General features: G+C 39.9%; 1 protein-coding gene across 1 annotated transcript in view; it reads left to right on the forward strand.

Moving 5' to 3' along the window:
- The window catches only part of LOC126029777 (cell cycle checkpoint control protein RAD9B-like), a 29,033-nt gene that overhangs the window by 9,816 nt on the left and 1,675 nt on the right, over positions 1-17,542 (forward strand). Inside the window, exons 5-8 of the mRNA XM_049788079.1 lie at positions 221-327; positions 454-518; positions 1,138-1,260; positions 2,519-2,750. Of these exons, the coding sequence (XP_049644036.1) occupies positions 221-327; positions 454-518; positions 1,138-1,260; positions 2,519-2,750 (527 nt within the window). The remainder of the gene's footprint in view (positions 1-220; positions 328-453; positions 519-1,137; positions 1,261-2,518; positions 2,751-17,542) is intronic.

The following is a 17,542-nucleotide window of genomic DNA, read 5'->3' on the forward strand; positions in this document are numbered from 1 at the left end:
TGAATCTAAAACAAATATCTCAGGAACTGTATTTTTGGGGGGTTACTCCTGGCTCTGTCCTCATAAATTGCTCCTGGCAGGCTCAAGAAACCATCTGAGATGTCGGGGATCAAACCTGGTCGATTCCAGATCAGCTGCATGCAAGGCAATGCCCTACCTGCTGTGCTATCGCTCCAGCCCAAGGAACTAATTTTATTCTTTATTTTACTTTATGAAATAGACTTGAACAATTCTGTATACAGTGAAATGATTGTTGGTCCAGATGAATTTGACTTCTTTCAAATCGGAGTTGACACTGAAATAACATTTTGCTTCAAAGAATTGAAGGTAAAATAAATTTTATTTTCAAAATTAGAAGTTTACCTATAGTTTGTAAAATATTTATTAATTGATTTTTGGTATAGTTTCTTTAAAAATAAAGATCTCAAAGCTTTGCTTTGTTTCTTCTTTCAGGGAATGCTGGCATTTTCCGAAGCTTTACATGCACCTATATCCTTTCATTTTGATTTTCCTGGAAAGTAGGTCTTTTGGAAACTTTTCTTTTGCTACATATTAGTAATGAAAACTGTTGGATCACTTTGAAATTAACACACCTGACTTCATTAGCAACATTTACCAAACTATTATTTTGAAAGATACCATAAATGGTGTCTTAGAACACGTAATTTTGCTGAGATAGTTATTTGGTGTGACAAATTTCATAATTAGAAATGAATACAGATTAAGTTAAATCCTATGAATATATAATTTTCTTTGGGGGGGTCACACCCGGCAGCACTCAGGGGTTACTCCTGGCTCTGCGCTCATAAGTCGCTCCTGGCAGGCTTAGGGGACCATATGGGATCTGTCCTGTGTTGGCCACATGCAATACAAATGCCTTACAGCTGTACTATTGCTCCGGCCCCTGGACATATGAATTTAACAAATTTCAAAACTTAAAATGTCAAGAGAATGGGTTGAGATAAATAGAATATATGAAACTGGATTTGGTGACTCTGCTGTTTAGTTTTTAGGACTATTATTTTATGAAAAAATTTTTTTCTTTTACTGTTTTTAACTCCTGAGTAAGTTTTATTTTCTCACATTTTCCCAGTGTCCATTAGATAATGAGTGTGATGTTTTTTTCTGATTTCCTAGGCCTGTGGCTTTAAGTATTGATGACATGTTATTGGAAGCTAACTTTGTTTTGGCCACTTTAGATGATGAGCCAAGTAGAGCGTCTTCTCCACAATCACTGTGTCATTCACAAAGACCAGAAAGGTAAAGCCATGTTTTAAAGTTATAACCAATGGTTAGGAATGAGCTATTGTAGTCTTATTCTGAAATATCTCATGGCATTTATGTAGAAAACAATTGATTAAAACAGTAGAAAATCAGAAATTCTGCCTTAAGTGGAAAAGGGCTAGGTGAAGGCTTACCTTTAGAGCCAGAGAGATAGTCCAGCTGTTCAAGCACTTGCATTGAATGGAGCTTGATCCTAGCATCACAGTATGTGGGTTCAAATGTTATCTTCCTCCAATTTAACTGGAGAAGTTTAACTGTTTTTAGATAATGGCTTTTCTCCTTAAATCAAAATTTAACAATAATATGTGGTTTATCTTTACATTATCCAGAATTCATTTAAATATTTAAATATTTAAATTTTTATTAAGACACCATGATTTATTAAGTTGTTTTTAGTTGAGTTTTAGGCATACTGTGTTCCAGCACCAAGCCTATCACCACTGTCAACTTCCCTCCTTTACTGAAAATTATAATCTGTCATTTTTGCTTATTTTGTTTTGAGCCATACTGCTAGTGCTTACTGGTAGGACTTACTCCTCTCTCTGTGCTCAGGGATTACCCCTGGCAGGGATCAGAGACCATTTGTTGTTCCAGGAATTGAACCTGAATCAGCAGCATGCAAGGCTAACACCTTACCTGTTGTAATATCTCTCAGCCCCATAAATCTTGAAATTCAACAATTCTGTATTTGGGGGCTGGAGCAATAGCACAGAAGTAAGGGCATTTGCCTTGCATGCATCTGACCCAGGACAGACTGCAGTTCAACCTCCAGTATTCCATATGATTCCCCTGAAGTCTGCTAGGAGCGATTTCTGAGCGCAGAGCCAGGAGTAACCCCTGAGTGGTGCTGGGTGTGGCCCCAACCCCTCAATTCCATATTTAATTTTCTAAACCAGTGTTGTCACCATCATCTGACATTGTAGTTATATAAAAGATACATTTATACAACTGAGAAAGACTTGTAATTCACAATGGTCTCAATAAAAAAAAAAAAAGATACATTTAAAATCAAGCAGTTTGGGCCTGGAGAGATAGCACAGCGGCGTTTGCCTTGCAAGCAGCCGATCCAGGACCTAAGGTAGTTGGTTTGAATCCCAGTGTCCCATATGGTGCCTGCCAGGAGCTATTTCTGAGCAGACAGCCAGGAGTAACCCCTGAGCACCACCGGGTGTGACCCAACAACCAAAAAATCAAGCAGTTAATTCATTTAATCTCTATTAATACCTCAGGTCAGATCTGATATGCTCCAATTCAAAGGCTGGCAAAAATTAAGCAGAAACACCCCAGAGAATATCTCAAGACAAGTTTCACGCAAAAGATTTTATGCCAGTGAAACACTCACAAATATCTCTACACTCAAAAACAGTGGCAGCCCTGAAGTGGAAAGAACAAATGGAGACATTAATCAAGTCCAAGAAAGTAGTGTCAGTAAATCAGAAGAACCAGGGTCTATGTATGGCAGCAAGGTAAAAGTAAGACCGTAAGACAAGCCATATTTTAGTCAAGAAGTATCGTCGGTATCCCTCGGCATCTCCTTGCACTGGCCTACCACTAAAATTCTGGGATTGTTTTCTTGCTTTTTGACAGAGAAGAGGTGAAGCCAGTCTGAGATGAAGGAAAGACTGATCCATAGAATGTTAAATCCAAATAGTTAAATTGCACATTGTTTTTTATAACAAATTATCTTTGTTTGGCATATACTTATCTTTGAATCAAATAATATACCAAGTTAGAAATTAAAATTCCTTTTTTTTAATTTGGCTAGAAAATACTTCATCTGTAGCAGTACAAATGTAATTTTTATTCCAAGAAGCATTACATATTTCTTGAATGCAGGATACCAGTTAAACTAGTCTGTTGCCAATGTTTTACTGCATAAACTTCATAAAATGCAATTGTGTTAATCTTATTTATTGAAGAATAAACAAAATTATGAAACAAACTGAAGCATCCAAATAACAATAGTCCCAGTTTTTCATGTTTATGTTAATGCCTTATTTATGCTTGTTTTACTGTTGTTATTGGTTAGAAAATCTAAGCTACTTGATTAGAATTATGAGACATTTAAATTATTAGGCTTTTAAAAGAGTAATTTTAAAAGTGATTACCTCATGTTACACAGAAGGCACTAAAATGAGTAAACTCCACTTAGTCACTTTGATGCCTGTGTTTATTGAATACTTTGTATGTGCCCAGCACTATGTCAAGATTCCTCTTATTAATAATTAGCATGACTGTAAAAGTGAAAATTTCAATCTTATTTCCTTGCTCTGTGCTCAGATTATCACTCTGAGTGTTCATTCAGAGTTCTGGGGATTCTACCAGGGTTAGCTGTAAGCAAGGCAAGTGCCTATCACCTGTACTCTCTGGCTCTATTTTATTTCTATTAGAGAAAATCCCTGATTTGGGAAGAGGCTAATCACGTCCAAGAGTGCCTAGGTCTTACTCCTTGCTCTCACAGGGAACCATATGGGATGCTGGAGATAGGTCCTGGTCAATTGCATGCAAGACAAGTTTCCTACTGACTACTATCACTCTGGTCCCAACATTTCTGTTAATTAACCTTTAATTGTGCCTCTTTTTCTTGATTGATTGATTTCAAGGGCCACATCCAGCAGTACTTAGGGGTTACTCCTGGCTCTGCACTCAGAAATCGCCCCTGGCAGGCTGGGGGAGTATATGGGATGCCGGAAATCAAACCTGGTCACTCCCAGGTAGGCTGTGTGCAAGGCAAACACCCCCCCCCCCACCTCTGTGCTATCTCTCTGGCCCCTCAATTGTGCCTCTTTCTAGTAGAGGAAACTAGATTTCCCTTCTCTCCTATTTGTTGTTCAGTTATTTATAACAAGATGCACTCATGGATATTTTATTCAGAGATTCCCACACTTGTTTTTTTTTTAGGTCACACCCAGTGGTGCTCAGGGGTTAGTCCTGGCTCTGCGCTCAGAAATCGCTCCTGGCAGGCTCGGAGGACCTTATGGGATACCGATATTCAAACGCCGCCCGTCCTGGGTTGACTGTGTGCAAGACAAACATCCTAACACTGTGCTATCTCTCCGGCCCCAGAGATTCCCACACTTAATTCACCTACTATTCCTTTTTCAGAAAAACAATTACCCAGTGCCCCACTGAAAATCTACCTTCTTTCAGTGACCAAATAGGAAGAGGCCCCAATTGCTCCCAGATAATTATTTGAACCCACCTGCATTGCAGTGTTCCCCAGGGGGCAGTATTGCCCATTTGGGGAAGCTATTAGAATTCACTATCATCACTGACTTTGCTATTCAATTTGCTATTCAAATTGCTCCATATTTGGCCACTGGGAACATCTTCAGGTTGATCCCTTTGCTAAATCTCCAATATTTTTAAATTCTTTCTTACTTTTTGAACCTTTATTTAAGCTTGTTTTGCTATAGTTGTTATTAGGTTTGGAAATATGAGCTGAGTTAGAATTAGACAGTTGAAAGACTGTAAGTATATCTGAAATAATTCAGTCTCCTGAATTTATTTGTGTTTCTCCTGTTTTAGCCCTGGAATCGGTCAGTGTCCCATGAGCTCTAGTTCCTTTAACCTCCAGTTAAAATCCAGCACCCTAGGGTTCATGGCAGCCCCCACCCTTCTCTTTTTTTTTTTTTAACTCCCTAGGTCATAAACAAACTAGGTTCTTAATTATCTCCAGTATTACTGATTTCAATCTTAAAACACATCGTTTCAAAATTGCTCAGCCCATAACCCTAGAAGAAATAGGCACACTAGGTTGTGAAAATCTATTTTGTCTTTAACCATGAGACTAATATTCAAAACTAGTTTCTTAGATTCTGTAGGTTATTGTCTTTTTTCACTCATATTTCAATATAGTTATATTAATCATCTGTAAGCATTACTGGCTGTTTTCTATTTTGGTTTCTGCAAATCCTTATTTATTTTATTTATTTACTTTGGGTGCTGAACCATTAACCACACTGAAAATGAAAACAGTTAAGCAGATCAGCTCATTCTCTCCTTGGTACTTTTTCCTCATGGCCCCTGCAAGAATAATTCTCATTATATTCTCACTTTTTGGGTTCGATCCCAGCACAGCATAGGCCCCCTAATCCCATCAGGAGTGATCTCTGAGTGCAGACCTATGAGTAAGCTCTCAGCACCACCAAGTGTGGTCCCAATCCAGCCATCCCCCTAAAATTGACTCATTGGAGAGATAGTACACTATATATGGTATTTGCCCCCCCTCCCTCTCACACACACAGCTGACTCAATTCAATGCTGGGCTTTGCATATGGTCTCCTGAGCACCACTGGGCATGGCTTAATCCACTTCACCTAAAAAACCAAACTCATAAAAAAAGCCTTTCCCTACATGGAAATTGAAGAGGAATAATCCACATCCCATGTTTCCTCTGAAACTTGTGATTTTACTATTTTAAATGTATAGGCTGAGCCGTTTGCAGTTTCTTGTGTTCAATGAGATGAGGATCCAATTTTTTGGGGGGGGGTTTGGGCCACACCCGTTTGATGCTCAAGGGTTACTCCTGGCTAAGTGCTCAGAAATCGCCCCTGGCTTGGTGGGACCATATGGGATGGCGGGGGATCGAACCGAGGTCCTTCCTTGGCTAGCACTTGCAAGGCAGACACCTTACCTCTAGCGCCACCTCGCCGGCCCCGAGGATCCAATTTTTAATCGGTTAATTTATGGTTTATTTGGACACAACGATTCATATAGCCTAGGTCTTGGAGTCTGTGCTGCATTGCTATTGCTATTGGACACATCACAAGCTTCTAGTAGCAATTCATGAAACTTTTAAAGTGTTTTCTGTGTCCCCAAACCAATTCCAATTTTATCTTTTACAAAAAGACTACCCAACTCTCAGATTAATTTCTTCTAAGGTCTACCTTTGCCTTAGTGATTTAAGATATTCCTGTATGAAGTTTCTGAATGTATCTGGGTTTATTTCTAGGACTTTTTTTTTTTTTTTTTTGGTTTTGGGGCCACACTCGGTGAAGCTCAGGGGTTAACCTGTTTACAAGTGTTTAGGTTGACAATGTCCAGCAGGAAGTGAGTAGTACAAAATATGGGCTAAAGTTAAAGTTGTTTTCTTTTTTATTCATTTAATTTTTTTGTTTTTGTTGTTTTGGGGCCACACCCGGTAATGCTCAAGAGTTACTCTTGGCTATGTGCTCAGAAATTGCTCCTGGCTTGGGGGACCATATGGGACGCCACCCGGGATCAAACAGTGGTTCGTCCTGGGTTGGCTGAGTGCAAGGCAAATGCCCTATCGCTCTGTCCCCTAGTTTTAGTATTTTAAATAACTATAAATAAAAATGGAGAACTTCAGGTGGAAAGAGGTGTCTTTTTACTTTTAGGTGTCTCTTACCTTTGGTTAGGTACTAACGGAGGAAAAGTTGGTAGGAAAAGTCCAGAGGAGGAAATTTCTTACTGCATTTTTAATGGTGGTAACTATTTATTGTCTTTCTCCTTTTATCTCATAAGTTTAGCTTTCCATATTCTTATGGCTTCATAAAACTATAAGTTGGGGGGTGGCACAGCAGGTAGCTTATTTGCCTTGTAGGCAGTCGACCAAAGACAAACCCAGGTTTGATTCCCCAGTATCCCACAAGGTCCTCAAGCCTGCCAGGGGCAAATTCTAAGTGCAGAGCCAGGAGTAACCCGAGTGATGCCGGGTGTGGCCCCAAAATAAAAAAAAAAAAAAAAAACAACACAACAAAAATGTATGTTATCGAAGCAGGAAAGATAGTGCTGTGTATAGTGTATAGCTGTGTATAGCTTGCTTTTACTTGTGGTCAATTGGTTCAGCATTGTCCCCTAAGCACCACCAGAAATTACTTCTGAGTATGGAACCATGAGTAACCCCTGAGCACTGCCATGTATAGTCCCCAAACCAAAAATAAACAAAAGTTGTACACTGGAAAGTCAAAGAATCTTATTGGATAACAGCTTTACTCAGATTTCATCACTTACAATAATACAAACTGATTTTTACTGAACAGTTACAGGTCCAGAATTAACAAATAAACATATTAAGAGCCTTTATGTGGGCTGGAGAGATGTCTTAATATCTATTTTATATATGAGAAATTGAAAATCAGATAAGTTATGTAATGTTCCCCTGGTCATACAGCTGATAGGTGATAGAATATTTGAAAAAAAAAACTGTCTGTTGCCAAACAATGCATTCTGTCTGTAAAAATCAAAGCCCTTTTTTAAATTCCTAAAAATCAGGTGCTAGAACAATAGTTCAGTACTCAGGCACTTGTGTATGTATATGGCTGACTCAGGTTTGAACTCTGGTACCTGCTATGGTCCCCAAAGCATCACAAAGGATGAGCCCTGGGCACTGCTGGGTGTGGCCCCCAAACAAACAAAAACATAAATTGCAAGAAAAGGCATTATTCAAACATTAATAGTTCGTTAAAGATAGTAACTATGGTAGGCTTTTCCTTATTAGTCCCAAGATAGGCTCTGTTCAGTCACAATTGCCAAAGTCAGTTTTCTGTTGTTGGTGCTCTAATATTTCATAGTTCAAAGGATGATAGCTCTTCTGATTTCCATTTAGTGTTAGGTGATGTGATAGGACAGCCTGGTCTTAGGTCAACAACATGACTTTACTAACACCAGGCTGAGATACAAGAAGTTTCTCAAAATCTCAATAATTAAACTGTAATTTGATAATTCCATTTACATTTTGTTAAAACAAGGAATATACAGTAAACTACTTCCTGTGTGCTAAGGGGGGGGCAGGCTTGGGCTGTGTGGGAAGCTGGCAAGAAGGTCAAATGGTGATGGGACTGATGTATGAACATTGAATGCTTGAAACAACTGTATTGTGAACAACTTTGTAAATAACAATATTTAAAATCACATTTCAAAGATCAAAAATTAAAAATAAATACAATCTGATACCAGACAGAGGAGCTATTTTCAAATATACCTAAGACCGAGGGTTGAGAAACCCTTTGACTTGCAAATCAGGTGCTTCTTAGCACACACTAACCATGAATACATGAAGAATAAGCCAAGTAACTTAGAGAATTCAATAATGGTGAGATAAAAGCCAGAAACAAAGCAGATTTGAATGACAGGGATCAGAGTATACCAGGCTAGTTCATCTACTTTACAAAATATAAAAGTGTAAATTTAACAAATAGAAATGGTTTTAAGCAAAAATAGGAGATATAAAAATATATATCTCAGGAGCGAATAACACAACACAAAAGTGTAAAGCAATACATAATATTCATGATAAAAATTTCAAATGGTCAGAATGAACACGGTAAACACTTCAACACTAAGATATAGTAAAGTGCCCACCATAACTTAGTGTTGATGAATAAAGTAAACAAAAGAAGGTGTTGAGAGCACACAGAAAAACTGGATAAATCCTAGAAAAATCAGTAAGAGGTTTCTAAAGACAGAAGTCAACGGGATGCTCCTAATAAGTAAAAGAAATGAGGTTTCAAATATGTTGGGTTGTCAGAGGTGGTACCTCTTAACACTAATGTAAACGTTTGACCTAAAATACAATCATTTAAATAAAAAAGTTATTTTTGGGAGGGGTTGGGGTCACACCCAGTGGTGCTCAGGGGTTACTCCTGTCTCTGTGCTTAGAAATAGCCCCTAGCAGGCTCGGGGGACCATATGGGATGCCAGGATTCAAACTGATGTCCATCCTGTGTTGGTTGCGTGCAATGCAAACGCTTTACCACTGTGCTATCGCTCTGGCCCTTTAAAACAAAAAAGTTCTATACACACAAACACACACACACACACACACTAATATATATTCCTCTATATACTTGTATGGCATGGAACACACAGATTCTCAGTTTTACACTGGAACTTATTGGGGGGTTTTTGGGTTCATGGGAGCAGAGAAAATGAGCTCTAAATTTATTTGAAGAAATCAGGTGGATAATTTCCCTTCACTGGGGAAGAAACTGATACAGAAGCCTTAAGTCATACATAGAACTAATGGTTGAAAAATATTTTTAAAAACAAATGAGGGAAAAAACAAACAAACAAATGAGGGGCTGGAGCAGTGGCACTAAAGGTAAGACATCTGTCTTGCAAGTGCTAGCCTAGGACTGACTGTGGTTCGATCCCCTGGCATCCCATATGGTCCTCCCAAGCTAGAGCGATTTCTGAGTACATAGCCAGGAGTAATTTCTGAGCATCAACAGGTATAGCCCAAAATACCCCCCAAAAAAGACAAAACAAAAACAACAACAACAAATGAACCACACATCAGATGGAATAGCTATTATTAAATCATGTGAAGTCGTTCTAAAATGCTAAATAGGGGCCGGGCGGTGGCGCTGGAGGTAAGGTGCCTGCCTTGCCTGCGCTAGCCTAGGACGGACCACGGTTCGATCCCCCGGCGTCCCATATGGTCCCCTAAGAAGCCAGGAGCAACTTCTGAGCGCATAGCCAGGAGTAACCCCTGAGCGTCACAAGGTGTGGCCCAAAAACAAAAACAAAAACAACAACAACAAAAAAAATAAAATGCTAAATAAGACCAAAAAGGTAATCATATAAACATATTGGTAAGGGGTAAAGAAATAATATGATATAAATATTTATAATTTTTTGTTTGTAATTAAAAATATCTATTTGAGGGGCCGGAGAGATAGCACAGCGGTGTTTGCCTTGCAAGCAGCCGATTCAGGACCTAAGGTGGTTGGTTCGAATCCCGGCGTCCCACATGGTCCCCCATGCCTGCCAGGAGCTATTTCTGAGCAGATATCCAGGAGTAACCCCTGAGCATAGCCGGGTGTGGCCCAAAAACAACAACAAAAAATCTATTTGAATTTGCAAACCATGCTTTTCACGAAAGATTGAGTATCCAAAATACAATACATAGTACAATCGTTATGCACCAAAAAATCAGGGGCCAAAGTGGTGACACAAGTGGTAAGGCATCTGCTTTGCCCACACTAGCCTAGGGTGGACCACAGTTCAATCCCCCAGAGTCCCATATGGTCCCCCAAGCCAGGAGCAATTTCTGAGCACATAGCCAGGAGTAACCCCTGAGCATCACCAGGTGAGGCCCAAACCCCCACCCCAAATAAATTCAATAACTGCATTGAAAAATAAAGATGAACATACCGGTACATATCTCTGAAAGGACATACAGTCTGTGTAGTCACATGTAGTAATGTAAAAAGCATTCATTTACTTGTTATCAGAGATAACTTGATACCAGGAAAATAATGAAATAAATCATACCAGAGAGAATAACTTAATCTCTTCACAAAAAGCGTGTAACAACTAGTATTGGTAGAGTATGATGATAAAGGAACCCTCATTCACAGTCTATGGCAGTGGTCCTCAAACTATGGCCCGCATTTTGTATTTGTATCTGTTTTGTTTCTTCATTGCAAAATAAGATATATGCAGTGTGCATAAGAATTCATTCATAAGTTTTGTTTTTACTATAGTCAGACCCTCCAATGGTCTGAGGGACAGTGAACTGGCCCCCTGTTTAAAAAGTTTGAGGACCCCTGGTCTATGGGAATCATTTGTTTAAAGCCTCTGTGGAAAACTTTGGAGATTACTCAAAACGCAAAAATATAGGTTGCTTAGGACCCGGTGATGCTACACATGGTAGATTACCCACCAAAAAACACTCATTAAATCAAAACTACATAGGGTCATGTATCTTCATTGCATTGCAAGTACAATAGGAAGGAAAACAATAAAATGTCTAACAAGACGTGAACAGATCAGAAATTGTTGTACATACACACCTGGAAAATACCCGGCCATATGGAAAGATGAAATCTTGCAGTTTGGATGGACCAAAGAGCATCATGATAGGCTAAGTAATTCAGAGAAAAGACAAATACTTGTAACCTCAATCATCCAAGTATAGAAATAAAATAATGAACAGTATTGAATGATGACAAGGTCTTGGCTTTTGATGACAAAACTGAGATAACTGAGAGCTGCTCTCCTGTCAGTGCTCAACTCAGGGTCTTCCTTCCCCTGGACATTCTCAAGGCTCTTTCCAATCGCTCTTTGCTCTGCACATTATTCCCTTCTGATCAAGGCCTGGTGGGGTGAAGGAACCTGAACTAACCTAGTCTTGGTACCAGAAACAGCCCAACACCTCAGGATCCTCAGGTTTGATGGATTCAACATGTTCTGCTTACTCTGCTGGGCTAAATAATTTTGTGGGCTGCTTCCCCAAATAAACAGCATTAATCCATGTCTTTACTGACCCTGCCTTTCTAGGAATTGGTAATCATGATGCAAAAACACACGGGTCTGGATTGCAACCTTCCATTCATGTACCTGTCTGCTGACAATGGCTGAACCACCTCTACCTGTTCTCTGAAAAAGATGTATCTGGGATCCACAATATCAACAAATGACAAACAGACTTTTGATTGAGTATATCCCAAAAGTTTGGTAGTCAATTCCATGTGGTCAAATGAATCTAGCCTAACACTATCACTGGTACTTGCTTAACTCTGGCATCTCCAGCCAACCTGGATATCAACGGTGCCTCAATTGGGCATTCAGATTATGTTTGTTTTATTATATGTAGGGAAAAATGTTGAAACATGATGGTTGGCCCCCAATATTTTAGGAAAACAAGCGAAGTTCTGAGGATTTACGTTAGAGCTTCTATAACTTTCCCTGATGTACCAGTGGCCTGAGATACTTCCTGCTCCAGAACTAGGGATTGCAAATTAGGAAGAACTGAGTTCTTGCTTTTTTGTGAGACTCCAAACAGGCTCATAAGGCAACTGCTTTGAATGGTCCCAGGGTTCTTTACCTCCCCCAGAGCTCAGCATCCAGAACCAGAACCTGATCACACCTGGTGCTGGGTTACCACAGTACACCAGGCTGGTAAAGAGTCCTGAAGAGAGCTGGAGAGGCACATGCACCCCTCTGTTTTCCCCTGACACAGACATGGGGAAAAATATCCTCAAGCGGGATTATTTCACCAAAACCTGTATATTACCTCTATCTGTCTAGTGCTGTGCTGGAAGAGACCATGCCAGGCCCTGATGTGCATGCATGCACATCTCTGCAGGGGGCGTTGTGGGTGAAAATTTCTGTGAGTCATGCATAAGATTGTCTATAATTATTGGTGGACTTTCATGACAGAGTGAGGAATTAACAATCAGGTCTTGCTTCATAGACTGAGGGGCATATTTCATCTCAAAATTCATCTTCCAGGAAATTTTTAGCTGAAAATTATTTCCTGCATCTCACAATCAAAGTCCAAGATCCAAGAACTGTCTCAATTTATTATTTTCTGTGACCAACAACAGTGTCTATGAAAAGTTCTTGATTTTCCATGCATTTTTTTTTTTTTTTTGGTTTTTGGGTCACACCCGGCAGTGCTCAGGGGTTACTCCTGGCTGTCTGCTCAGAAATAGCTCCTGGCAGGCACAGGGGACCATATGGGACACCGGGATTCGAGCCAACCACCTTTGGTCCTCGATCGGCTGCTTGAAAGGCAAACACCGCTGTGCTATCTCTCCGGGCCCACCATGAATTTTTTTGGGGGGGGGGATTTTGGGCCACACCCGGCAGTGCTCAGGGGTTACTCCTGGCTCTGTGCTCAGACATCGCTCCTGCAGTCACAGGGGACCATATAGGATGCTGGAATTCGAGTCGCTGTTGGTCCTGCAAGGCAAACGCCCTACTGCTGTGGTATCTCTCTTTGATTTTGTATGAATTTCTATCACTCCATTATCTGCTAAGCCAGTATCCAGTGCACAAAATGGCTCCTGGAAAACACCCAAAGATCTACCTCTGCAAAACCAGTTTCCATGATGCAGAGTTAAATGAATTGATGGAAAAATCACTGAGCAGGTCATTTCCCTTTCAGCAGTCAAACAGTATTGAATATTGTATAGGAATGTCAAATCACAAATAATTTGAGATTGAGACTTTGGAGAAAATTTACTAATCCATTAAAAATTGGAAGTTCAGAAATTTTTTTCCTACACATTGTCACCAATATTATATAGGAAATCTGAATTTGGGGTTTTTAAACCAAAGACAAAGTTATGCTGAAAGACATTTTATTTATGGTGCTGAGAGACATTTTATTTATGGTTTAATCGTCGAACTCGGATGCACATCTATTCTTTTCAGGTCCCAAGTGACACCTCCCTTTGCCATTTGCCACTGAGTTGTCAGGTATAGAAGGACTTGGGTAAAGATTATAGAAGTTTGTGCTATTCAGATATAACCTCCTAAAGAAGATGCCATGTTCCTTGTATAAAAAATCATTGCACATGTCAACTAATACACTGCAACATATACATTTTTAAGGATAGGGAAAAGCTACTAAAAATAATCACTAGAAGTTGCCTATGGGCTTCAGTGCATAATATATGCTAAGCAATATATCAACTAAACAGAAAAGTGGTTCTCTGTGACAGAAAGCATTGTTTTAACCAGGGAAGTTGAGGAATACAATACCTCTAGCCTTTGGAAAACTTAGCTCTGAACTATGCACAGATATTTCTTGACTAAAACGTAACATTAACAAGGTAAAAATAGTCTATACTTCGCTGAGACTGGAAAGAAGTAGCAGTTTTGGATCTGGTACCTGTGTGAAACTTGAGGATGCATGGCAATTCCTGAAAGGACAAAAACGTTTAGTAAAGTGGGGCATTGGTGGTGGGAAGGTTGCATTGGTGAAGGGGGGTGTTCTTTTTTTTTTTTTTTTTTGACATTGAAACTAAAGGTATTTTTTTTTTATTTTTATTGTGGCCAAAGTGAATTAAAATTCTTACACAGTGATATTTAACATATACAGTGACAATAAATGAGGGCCTTTCCACCACCAGTGTTGTCCTCCCTTCATCCTGTTCCCAAGCTAGGGGATATATATATCCCTTATCTCCCTCCTTTATCCCCCAGAATGCTAGTGTAACTAAAAGCATATATGTTAACACTAATGTAAACCTTTTTTTTTTTTTGCGGTTCCAGATATTTTTACTAGTGTTTTCTTAAAGGTTTAGAGTCAAAGGATCACTGTAAAAACAATGTTAGAGTGGCAATTATCGTTTGCATGGGCCCACCAAAGTATGGGGCTCATGGAAAGGAAAAACTTTGGCCTAAGTACAAGGAGACCCTACCCCTGAAGTTTCCTGACATAAGACCATTTCTAGGCTTTAGGCAAACTAGTTTGTCCAATCCAGGTCATTGTCTGCAGTGCCCATACAGTTATATTTTTCACAGTCTCTGTTGTTGGTATCATGTTTCTGTATTGAAGATCTGGAACCTGTATATCCTACATTGAAGTCAGGATGGTGCGGAGCGGCATCTAATTTCAACTCACAACTAAAGGACAATGCAGAAAGCCCTGTCCAGTATGCAGGTCACTGTTGTTTAAAACTTCTCAGTGATAAGGGAAGACTCTTTTGAGTAAATCGATGTCAGAGCAGCAGTAGGGTCTTCCCTGATAGAGGATTGCTTTCAGGTGATGTCATAGACAACTTTGGATGTTTTATAGATGGCTTCCCTGGTTCAGGGGTGACTGGAAAATGCCCAAACCTCTGAGGCCTGTGTCAGGTCATCATGTCAATGTTCAGGGTGTAAGGTTCCACTGCACCACAAGATTTGTGTGTTCCTATCTCTATTAGATAAGAACTTATTTGTATGTATAGTATTTTCCATTTTAATGTACCCATGCAAACAAGGAATAATGCCACCTTGCGTTATCAGCGCATAAGGGGGCTGCAAGAACAAGTCCAAAAATCCCCGTGACCTGGTTCAAACATAAGCATTAAACTGAGGGACTCTTTCATTAAAATTCCTTATTGAACAGTTCACAAAGAGAAAAAAAGATAAAGAGTGGGGAAAATAAACAATCTAACTTGAGAGTGGACACAATTGTCACCGTTTAAGAAAATTTGTGTGTTCTCATCTCTATAAGAACGTGTTTGTATATAATCCCATTTTAATTTGCCTATGCAAAGAAAGAACAGTATCACATGGCGAGATTGGTGCCTGTGGGGATGCTAGAACAAGTCTAACAATCCAATTGACTTAGTTCTTATATAAACATTAAATGGAGGGACACTTCTACAAACTTCCTTATTTAACAAATAACAAAGGGAAGGAAAGATAGAGAGGGACTCTTTCACCAAAATACCTTATTGAACAGTTCACAAAGAGGAGAAAAAATAAAAAGTGGGGGAAAATAAACAATTAACTTAAGATAGTGGACTCAATTGTCACTGTTTATGGGAACTAATCAGAAACCTAGTATGGTAGCAACCACAGTTACACAATGAAAGAAGAAAGAGGCCAAGAGGCCGCTGAGAGTAAACAAGTAGGTAAAGAGTACTGGCCCCTTCCCAACCTGAGAGTCCATCCTCTCATTTTTATTTTGAAAATATATGGTACCCCCACCCGAACTGGTCTCTTCCCAAACTGAGAGTCCATCCTCCCGTTTTTATTTTAAATATATATGGTACGTGGCCCCCGCGCGGTTTTGAAAAGGAGATCAATGAGAAAAAAATAATACCAGTGAATGTCACGACGTAATGTCCCGACATACACCAGTGCTACATCGGCCCGCCATCCACCCCATGTGTCACCCCCTTAGTGTCGGGAGAGAAAGGGGGGAAGCCTGAGGACCTCGATAGAGTCCACTTGGGCCGGCAACCAGGGAAGGCCTGGAGTAGGGGAGGAAATAGGGGAACAGCTGGAGGCCTGCCAAGCCTCCCAGCACCCCCAAGCTAGGGAGAATGCCTCCGGCACAAGGTGTCCCCTAACCCCATACCTGGGAAGAGCTGGCCTCCAGGATCAAGGCACCGAAAGCCAGCTATCTACCTGGCCCCTCCCTCTGCTCCTCCTCCCTAGAGGTGAAGGGGGTGTTTTTTTTTGGTAACTGGAAACCAACAACAAACATGTTTGTAATCATGATGTTTAAATAAAGATATTAAAAACATAAATTTAAAAAATCTTTAATAAAGCATCTCCTCTCTGACCTTACAGAACTATCAGTTCCAGGAAACACTGAAGACACAGGGACTGAACCCTAAAAATATATGCGTAAACATCAACCAAAAACTCTGCATCGACTGGGCCAGCCTCTTTGGAAGTCCAAATTCCATGGGTTGATGAATCACTGTGGTGTGAAGTTTGCTGAGAGAGTAGTCTCTGTTGAAGTGGGTTAGCAGGAGAGAGAAAGTAGACTCGTTTGAGGGCCACAAAACGTGACTGAGGGAAGAGGCAGTAAAGCAAACAGCAAGTCCAACCTGTGTGCTGTGTATCTGAAAGCTGTCTAAGTGGCTGAAAGTGGCCATGCCAACTGTGCTGCCATTGAAAAGTTTGAAGGAAAGTTCTGGCTCTAGCTCTCTGCCTGACACCTCCCCTCAAAAAGCCCCCATGGAATGTTCTCCCACCCAGACCCTCCTGTCCCTCCCAACCCTGCCACTGCAGGATGCCCTTGGCCCAACATTCTGCGTGAGCAGTTCATTCTCTGAATCGTGGTCCCTTTATTCTTCATTGTGAAGGCTGATAAGAGGCATTGGCCCCTGGTCCAGTGAATTGGGATGAATTCAGAAGGAGGTAACCTGTGAGGATGAGTGTGGGTGTGAGGGGTTAAGTGTGTCCTTAGTGTCACTCATGGTCAACCTAAAATGGCCAGCAGCTACAGAACTCTGGAAATCATGTCAGCATGTTGAAGCTCATAAAACTCAAAGACCCAGTGACAACTGAGGTGAACAGAAAGACTGAGGAAGAGTGTCTAATGTTTAAAATGGGTGGCATACAATTATAAATTACCACTGGGATCAGGGCCTTGTATGCACTTTTGCCCATATTGAATAGAGAATAACAAAAATATTTAAAAGAAATGAGAAAAGAAAATGAGAAAGTTTAACAGAAGGATAAAATGTTATGTTTATTATTGATGCTATGAAGTGATGAAAATGGGTTTGCTGGCATTCATAGCTCTTCACTTATCTATTTTCTGAAATGTTAGCAGTTATAAGTATGACTGTAAAACTAACCTTTAAATAACATACTAAATGAGTGTTAAAATCTCAACCTCAGAAAAACTCTTAAAACTTTCAACTAATTTCAGTGATAATTTTTATGCAAAGCAGTTTTAGAACTCTGGTTTTCAAATCCACATTTGAATCTACTTCACTTTTTAAAATAATGTATGTACTGGTCATCATTGTTTCCATTGAGAATTTAGTTGATTTGGGGGAAAGATACATTCAAAATAACAGGGGCTAAAATATACCCCACTTGAAAA

Source organism: Suncus etruscus, chromosome 15, assembly GCF_024139225.1.
Source record: "Suncus etruscus isolate mSunEtr1 chromosome 15, mSunEtr1.pri.cur, whole genome shotgun sequence".
NCBI classification, from domain to species: Eukaryota; Metazoa; Chordata; class Mammalia; order Eulipotyphla; family Soricidae; genus Suncus; species Suncus etruscus.